The sequence below is a fragment of the Lytechinus pictus genome, chromosome 16 (assembly GCF_037042905.1).
Source record: "Lytechinus pictus isolate F3 Inbred chromosome 16, Lp3.0, whole genome shotgun sequence".
NCBI classification, from domain to species: Eukaryota; Metazoa; Echinodermata; class Echinoidea; order Temnopleuroida; family Toxopneustidae; genus Lytechinus; species Lytechinus pictus.
The window spans coordinates 16,167,988-16,178,140 of NC_087260.1; the positions used below are offsets into that span (position 1 = coordinate 16,167,988).

Sequence of the window (10,153 nt, forward strand, 5' to 3'; positions counted from 1 at the left end):
CCATATCCCTCCTCCTTGACCCATCTCTCTCCTCCACCCCATCACCCTCAACCACCTCTAACCTTTTACCCCTTCCCCCAACCTCTCTTCCTCATCCCCTCTCCCTATTACCCCCTCTATCTTTCCATCCCCTCTCCATATCCCTCCTCTCTGACCCATCTCTCTCCTCCACCCCTTCACCCTCATCCCCTTTAACCCCTCTATATTTCCATCCCTTTCTTCATAACCCCCTCGCCCTGATCCACCTAGTTCTCCTCATACCCTCCCCTTTCACCCCTCTGTCTCCCCCTCTCTCTAGCCCCATCACTTTCCTCCCTCATCCCTCTCCCTTCCCTCACCCTTCCACCCACAACACTCTCCTTCAATCCTTCCCTCTTACCCCTATCTCTCTCATACCACTTTCAATCTTAACCTCTTCTTGCTTATCTACCAAAATTGTTTTCATCAACATTTACAAAAGTTTTCTTGTTACCATAGCGACGTAAAAATAACTATGTACATATCTTCCGGCTAATAACAAACTCTTTACACCCTACCTCCCCCATCCCCCACACTCCTTAGGCCAATGCTCCCCCAAGTGCCGCCCACGCTACGTCATCCATTGGTTCATAAAGTCAAGCGGGAGGAGTCATGTTGACTCTCAACCAATCAAATCCAAATGAACACGCATTCCTAAAAATACAACATTAAACCTAAACATTGATGAACAAAGTACTTGGGAAGCTTGAAGAAGCAACCTGCAATCTGATTTTGATCCTCTTTTGCTGATTGTGAGCTGCTTAAACATTCACTCCGCTTTCATGAAATGATATTTGGAGACTTTTTAAAGAAATTCAGCAAGCACCAAGTACATTCAATATCGATCGAGGAAAGAGGAATATCAAATGGGGTAAGTGGTACACTGGTTTCCTCTGAACTGTCTCCTAATTCTTTATAATGAAGTTTGATTAATCTACTTTTGACGAAATTAAGTTGATGATACTGGAGTCGATGATGTGGAGCGTTGTGGCCCAGTGGATTAGTCTTCTGACTTAGAAACAGAAGGTCGTGGGTTTGAATCCCAGCCATGGTGTAATTCCCTTCAGCAAGAAATTTTTCCACATTGTGCTGCACTCAACCCAGGTGAGGTGAATGGGTATCCGGCAGGATTAATTCCTTGAATGCACTGAGCGCTGAAAGGCAGCTCGAGCTAAAGCCGGGGTAATAATAATAATAAACAATGCGCCTCGGAATAGAATAATTCTAGATAGATAGCGCTATATAAATGCCTATTATTATCATTATACTGTTATCTTGGGTATCAATCTGTCAAAATCTTGGAACTTGCTAGTAATGCTGATTGTGACAACATGTAGTCTTAGGATAACTATATTCAAATTTTGAGCAAAACTGTTTACCTATTCAAGAATAGAATATGAGTTCACAGTTCTCATATCACAAGGTATGATGGGTAAAATTTGAATACATTATGAAGCGAGCATTGATTGAAATATCCATGGTTGCACTATTAATTCTCGCACTTTGCTGATCATTACTCTTAAAATAGCACTCAAAATTATTGTAAGAATGCAGTAATACAAAGAATGAAAATAGTGATGTAAAACAGATCAAAGCAATAAATACAAATTTGATGATCGTCATAGTGAAGCACAAGTAGGAGATGACATTCAATAAAGTAACATTTCACATTCAATTTGAAAAAAAAATCAGGGTTACACTTGTTTATTTTTTCTCTGTTCATTCAAAGTAAGTTTGTAGTTGATTTGGCTTTAAAAATGACATTAATGAATTGAACACCATGTGTAATATGAAGAAGGGAAGGAAATACAGGCAGAAAATTTAAATGGAAAGACGAGATAGGATGAAAAGAGGAAATTAGAAGTATTCTTTTTTGAAAGTGAGTTAAGTCCTGAAAAGGACTGTAAACCAGATGAGGGGTTATTTTTTTAAAACTTATAAATGAGGGTTAATTTTTTAATTATTCTTCTTCCTAGGCCCCACTCTCCCCATCTTTATGATGGTCAAATATGCAGTTAAAGAGGGTAACTCAACTATGAGGAGATGTTGCATGCAGTGAATCTTCTGCCATAGGTTTATGCATGTTGGGATAGTCTTGCTACCGATACCCTTTCATTAAACAAACAGAAATATATTGTGTATTTTGGTTGATAATTTATTATTGCTTTCGATCCTTATTAAAAACAGGGATGTTTGGAAAAGTACTCTAAATATTTTGGTTTTGGGAGGAATATGGGTATTGTTGTAGGAATGGTGTTGGGATAAGAAAATTACTAATTGTTTAACTGGGTATACATCACAAGACTAAGTGATGAAATTGTTGAATCCTGGGTATGATCATGGACCTAGTAGGTCCATGATATGATCAAGGGTTTGTCAGAGTAGTTTATGTCTTGAGCTGGCATTGTTCAATCACTAAAGTGTGTGTGGTATCTTGGCTTTAAATGGGAAGCTCACCCTGACTTTATGTTGGTTTTAATAAACCAGAAAAATTGGAGAAAAATATTGGTCAATGTTTGATATAAAGCTATCACAGAATAAGAGATTTATGAATTTTCAAAGTTTTTAATTTGTGAGGTCATTTGCAAGCAGCCCCCCATATATCATGTAATATAATACCCCTTTCATAAACCCAATAAAACATATCCTCCAATTAGCCGCCTAAGAGTAATGCGGATAATTCAATAAAAATTGCGTTCACAAACTCCATAAATTATTTTCACGAGCGCCCGTCCTGAAAAAGGCGGATAATCGTCATGACAACTGGACACGCCCCCTCCAATGCGGTTGTGTTGGAAAAAGGTGACCTTGTGACCGCACCATGGCAATTATCCGCATTATTTGGAAATACGTTCATAAACTTCATAAACTTGTCCCGATGCCGCTATTATGCGGATAATAGCAGCATCAGAATAATGCGGATAACTCTTGTCCTCCTCTGATTTTACGACCAAATTATGCTGCTATTAGCCGCATAATTGTGTTTTATTGGGTTTATGAAAGGGGTATTCATTCCATTCTTATTTCTTAATGGAAAATGATTAATTCAATATTTCTTATATAAGGGGGTATTAAATGATGAGCCTGATGATATATCCACTACACAAATAATAACACTTCTAATTTTTATTATTATCTTGTTACTGAATGGTTTTAAGAGTTAGTAATAATTTCAATGCCAGAATTTTCTGATTCCCTACAGGACTCAGAGAAGTATTGCATTTCTTCTGCTTCTTCTTCTGTGCTGCGGAGTGGAACAGAACAATGCTATTCCAATCCCCGGACCCACAGCCCAAGAGTTCTACACAGAAACATACACAGAGGTTATAACTGAGACTGTGCCATCTTCTGAAACAGAGGGCGCTACACAAGAAAGACAGCAGAGGCCATTGACTGGTACAGCTGGAGAAGTGAGTATTTCAGGGGAACTTTTCATGAAAGGCTGTGCCAAGTGTTGAATTTCATTTTCTTTGTTACATACTCAATGAAATAATGACAACCTCTTGAAGGTCAAATCCACCCCAGAAAAATGTTGATTTTAATCAATAGACAAAAATTGAACAAGCATAACACTGAAAATTTCATCAAAATCGGATGCAAAATCAGACATTTTTAAGTGTTGAATTTCATTTTCTTTGTTACATACTCAATGAAATAATGACAACCTCTTGAAGGTCAAATCCACCCCAGAAAAATGTTGATTTTAATCAATAGACAAAAATTGAACAAGCATAACACCGAAAATTTCATCAAAATCGGATGCAAAATCAGACATTTTAAAGTTTCGGTTATTTTTCACATAACAATTATATGCACAACTCAGTGACATGTTAATGAGAGACTCGATGATGTCTCTCACTCATTATTTATCTTTTTTTGTCATTGTTTGAATTATTTCAATTTTACAGATTTGACATTAAGGACCAAGTTAACTGAACCATCTAATGTTATGCCACATGTTCAGGGAGGAATAGAACTTTGTTTCAGAGGACAATGAAAAGAATATTACAATATTTCATAATTAAATACGAAAGAAAAGTGAGTGTGTGATGTTGTTAGTCTCCTCATTTACATACCGATCAGGGTGTGCATCTAACTGTTTTGTGAAATTAAGTGGAATCTAATCAGTCATGTCATAACTTTCTTATTTTACATCAGATTTTGATGAAGTTTTCTGTGTTATGCTTGTCAGATATTATTCTTTTTGTTCAAATCAACATTTTGTTCTGGTGGACTTGTCCTTTAAAAATAGAGTTTCTAAAATATTTTAGTTCAAGCAGGTAGATTTTTATTGTCATAATTATTAAAATTACTTTAAGACTATAACATTACATCAGTCTTGTTTAAAATAAAAATCCTTGAACTTTGTATGTGTAATATTTAGTACTGTCAAGACATCCCAGAAGAAACAGAGATCAATCTTGTGCAAATTTCTTTCAAACAAGCATTTTAGATGTTCCCGTGGCTTTTTGTAAGACGGGGCCCCAGTATATGGAATAAAATTGGGATGGTGCTTCAGGGCACTTGTATATTTTCACTTTTTGAAGCATTGAATATTCATACAGGAAAAATAACCTTTGACTGCTTTCAGCACTGGAATAGCACCATCTTTGCTGGTGATTGCATATCATGCCATTTTTCCATTCAAAAAAATTGTGGCATTTTTTTTTTAATTTTGCCTTTCATGTAAACCACAAAAAACACCCCTTTCATAGTATTATAATGGAATTAAAACATTTCACTTTCAAAAGCTGCTGTCTAAAAACATTTCAAAACTTTTAGCAAATTGGGAAGAAAATAATCAAAAGGACTTGTACATGTAGTATAAAAATTAACATTATTTGCAGACTTGTAGAAAAAACAGTGCATATAAATTAATGATAACCTGTTTTTTTAAGTCTATAATTTTCACTTTTTCTTTGCATTATTTAGCCACCCATTGAGACTGTAAAAAATGAAAGCCAACAGATTATCGACACTGGGGATAGTATCACCTTACACCAAACTGATACACTCAGAGCCAACACCAGTAACACAGCATTGCCTGAATCCAACACCACATCAGGTGAAAGTGAGGACTCGGAACATGCAGCTGCAGTTGTTGGCGGTGTTAACACTATGGCTGCAAGCACTGGATCTACACCCCATGTCATGCCTAATAACACCATTTTCAGTCCTGTTAGCACTGGTTCAGCACAAAGCACCTTGGGGAATACACCTCCAACTACATCACTTTATTTGACAACGACTACAGCTGAACAACCACCAAGTCATCATAAAAAGTCCACTGAAAATGATATCACAATATCGTATGTGACAGAAATTTATACAGAAATTATTGACAGGACAGAACTTGTGGTGTCTGACACCGATTCCAAGGATGTAGCTGCAGTTCATGAAGGAGTTAACACTACAGCTACAAGCACCAGATCTGCATCACAAGGTAGTACAAGTAGTGAGGATGGGAGATCACATGATGTTTTAAACCAAGATGAAGACTCTGAAACATCTCCATCAGCTCATCTTTCAACAACTAGCACTTTACACCACACACCTCCAACTACAGCTCATCATTCAACAGCTAGCACTTTACACCATACACCTCCAACTACAGCTCATCATTTGACACTGATTACAACTGATCAGCCAACAAGCCGTCACGAAAAGCCCAGTGAAAATGAAGAAACAGTATCTATTGAACCATATGTGACAGAAATTTATACCGAAATTATTGACAGGACAGAACTTGTGGTATCTGACACCAATTCCAAGGATGCAGCTGCAGTTCATGATGGTGTTAACACTACAGCTACAAGCACCAGATCTGCACTAAAAGGTAGTGCAAGTAATGAGGATGGGAGATCACATGATGTTTTAAACCAAGATGAAGACTCTGCAACACCTCCATCATCTCATCATTCAACAACTAGCACTTTACACCATACACCTCCAACTATAGCTCATCATTTGACACTGATTACTGCTAATCAGCCAACAAGCCGTCATGAAAAGCCTAGTGAAAATGAAGCCACAGTATCCACTGAACCATATGTGACAGAAATTTATACAGAAATTATTGACATGACAGAACTTGTGGTGTCTGACACCGATTCCAAGGATCTAGCTGCAGCTCATGAAGGAGTTAACACTACAGCTACAAGCACCAGATCTTCACTACAAGGTAGTGCCAGTAGTGAGGATGGGAGATTGCATCATGTTTTAGACCAAGATGAAGACTCTGCAACATCTCCATCAGCTCATCATTCAACACCTGGAAATTTACACCATACACTTCCAACTACAACTCATCATTCAACAGCTAGCACTTTACACCATACACCCTCAACCACATCTCACTTGACACCAAGTACAACTGGACAAACAACAAGCCGTCAGGAAAAGCCTACTGAAACTGAAGTCACAGTATCCACTGAACCTTATGTGACAGAAATTTATACAGAAATTATTGAAAGGACTGAACTTGTGGGGTCTGATACGGATTCCAAATCTGATCAAATCGTTTCAACTGAAGATGAGGAAGATTCTGAGCAAGCGGACAACACGGCTGATATGTCTCAAGACCTGGCAAACATTACTCCACCTATAAGCAGAACTACTCCACACGACACTGATCAAAGCACCATCCTATCAATCTCTTACTCCAGAACTGAGCCACTCATCTTTGCAGACAGGGTGGTCATGACACCACCTTACACCGGATCAAGTCCAAACATGACAGCTCCTCAAATTACCAGCACCAGTTTTACACCAGACAGTCAAAATCTTACACCAACACCAGCTGATCCTTCTTCACCAATATCTGATGTAACACCAGAGAATGGGGCAAGCACCAAAAGTGCATATGTATCTCCTGTAACTAGTTCTGCTGCACCTCCTGAACCAGAGGTGACAGAAATTTACACAGAAATAATGGAAATCACAGAACTAGTTATGTCTGAAGCTGAATCTGTTGATACCCCCTCAATACAAGAATTGGAGCAAAGAGATTCTGCCCAAAGTAGCTCCAGTTCAAGGTCAGATATTTCAAGTCCCGAAGAGATTTCTCCAACTCCAGTGTTAAGTCCAAATATTACACCACAGCAGGAACATACAACATCTGAATGGTCTGAAAATACACCTGACCCATCTGAAATCACTGATAGTGAAACAGAGGAATATGAAATTAATGTATATCAGTATGAGAGTGTACGAGACGAGTCTGATGGAACACCAGAGCAGTATGATAGTACACCAGATCAGTCTGATAGTACACCAGATCAGTCTGATAGTACACCAGATCAGTCTGATAGTACACCAGATCAGTACAATAGTACACCGGAGCAGTATGACATTACACCGGATCAGTCTCCAAGTACACCAGAGCAGTATGATATTATACCGGATCAGTCTGCTAATACACCAGATCAGTATGATAGTACACCAGATCAGTCTGCTAGTACACCGGAACAGTATGATATTACACCAGAGCAGTATGATATTACACCGGATCAGTCTGCTAGAACACCAGATCAGTATGATAGTACACCAGATCAGTATGATAGTACACCGGAGCAGTATGATATTACACCAGATCAGTCTGCTAGTACACAGGAACAGTATTATAATACACCGGAGCAGTATGATATTACACCTGATCAGTCTGCTAGTGCACTGGAACAGTATGATAGTACACCAGATAAGTCTGAGAGTACTCCAGATCAGTATGATAGCACATCACAGCAGGAGCATGTTAAAAACAGTTTATCTTCTGCATCATATGTCACTGAGACCTACACAGAAATCGTGGAAATTACCGAGATTTCAATACCTGACACTAAACCTGAGACACAATCAAAGGAAAGTATCTTACATGAGTCATCACTATCAGAAGTAACAAGCAAACCTATGCCTTCGACAGAAGGTTATCGTACGGAAGACAGTGACTCAACTCAACAAGGTACTAGATCATCACCAGTCGGTTCAAGCAATATTGCAAAGACGAATACAGTTCAACCTGATGCCGCTTACACCTTTAGTCCACCTTCACAAAATGCCAGTGCCATACAACCTGGCCCAAACTCTACCACTGATGCTTCTGCACCTACAGAGCATTCAGTTGCTTCAACAATTACATATTCAACACTAACAGAACCCCAGGCTCAACAGCCTGCGACTTCATTGGATAGACCAAATTCAGCAACTGCTTTGCAGGATGAAATGCCTCAGGGTGACCAACTGGATGATACAGAACCATCATCAGAACCCTTTATTATGGAAGTCAACACAGAAGTGATAGAATATACCGAACTTGTGATGGCTGACTCTGATGGAGAGTCTGATTACAATCCTGTAGACTCAGACGATGAGGGTTCCGTGTTGAGAGATGCCAACGCCAATGACGGGGTGGATAGTGGCGACGCACCGGGTTCTGATGAAAGTCAGATCAAGGAACCCGAAGGTGTTGCATCTGCTGATAACAGTTCTACCACGCAGAGGTCTGCTTCCACAGTGGATACCTCTGATTGGACAACAAACAGCTCTGACTCTGCATCACACATTCCTGTGTACGCGATGGACCGAGTTGATTACGTACTAGACAATTCTTATTCAATATCAGAGAGTCTTGAGTATACATTACACAGTAACGATTACAGTCTGGACAGTTCAACACCAGACAGCTCTGATTCCTTACAGGGCAGTTCTGAATTGACACCAGACAGTTCTGATTCTACACCAGGCAGCCCAGATTCCATACTAAGCAGTTCTGATTCGATAACAAACAGTTCTGATTCTACACCAGGCAGCTCTGATTCCATACTGGGCAGTTCTAATTTAACACCAGACAGTTCTGATTCTACACCAGTCAGCTCTGATTCCAAACTGGGCAGTTCTGATTCCACACGAGACAGTTCTGATTCTACACCAGGCAGCTCAGCTTCCTTACCAGACAGTTCTGATTCCACACGAGACAGTTCTGATTCTACACCAGGCAGCTCTGATTCCATACTGGGCAGTTCTAATTCGACGCCAGACAGTTCTGATTCTGCACCAGGCAGCTCAGCTTCCTTACCAGACAGTTCTGATTCCACACAAGACAGTTCTGATTCTACATCAGGCAGCTCTTATTCCATACTGGGCAGTTCTAATTCGACACTAGGAAGTTCTGATTCCACACTAGGCAGCTCATCTTCCTTACCAGACAGTTCTGATTCGATGGTGGATATCGTTTATTACATGGACAGTTCCGACTCTATATTGAATAGTTCTGATATTATAGTAGAAATCTCTGATTCTATATCAGATAGGGATGATTATACACCAGATAGTTTTGATAATACAATGAACACTTCGGATTCTTCACAAGACAGTGGTGATTCTACACTAGTTAGTTCATCTTCCACACAAGACAGCAAAGATTATACACTGGACACGTCTTATTTTACACTAGATATTTCTAGTATGAATAGTTCTGATTATACACTTGGCAGTGTCAGTTTGACACAAGACAGTCCAGATTATTCACTGGACAGTCCTGATTATACACCAGAAAATTCTGATTACACACTGGATAGTGCTGAGGCTACACCAGACAGTCCTAGTTATACACCTAATGATGTTGACTCTACACCAGACAATCGTGAAGCAACACCAGACCGTCCCAATTACACACTCAACGGTGCTGGAGACACATCAGATAGTCCTGATTATACTACACGGGCTAGTCCACAGTCCACACCAGCCAGTGTCAATTCTGCTTCGAACACCCCCAGTGCTACACTAAATGACACTGTTGACCCTTCAACAACAGCAGAATCTGCACTTCAGGAACCAAGTCAATTGAATAAAACAGTAAGTAATACGGCTCTCACAGAGACCCCTGTTAGTGATGACATCACCTCTCCCCAAGACTCAAGTTTGACTGAAACTTACACAGAAACCGTGGAAATTACAGAGCTGTTCATAGGTGATGAAAATGACTGAAAATCTTTCAACTTTGTGTACCAAAACACAAGTTCCACTGGGGTGACTGATATACTTTGAACTCTCTCTACCAAAACGGAAGTTCCATCGGTCATGCACAGAATATCACCCCCTCCCCCAAAACCATTTTGACTGAAACTTACAATGAAGCCAT

General features: G+C 39.5%; 1 protein-coding gene across 1 annotated transcript; it reads left to right on the forward strand.

Moving 5' to 3' along the window:
• The first annotated feature begins 884 nt into the window (after positions 1-884).
• LOC129278736 (mucin-2-like) lies at positions 885-9,999 on the forward strand. Its single transcript, XM_064110937.1, has 3 exons — positions 885-889; positions 3,221-3,428; positions 4,951-9,999. Exons 1-3 carry the CDS (start codon positions 885-887, stop codon positions 9,997-9,999), a joined length of 5,262 nt encoding a protein of 1,753 aa, XP_063967007.1.
• Positions 10,000-10,153: the final 154 nt, after the last annotated feature.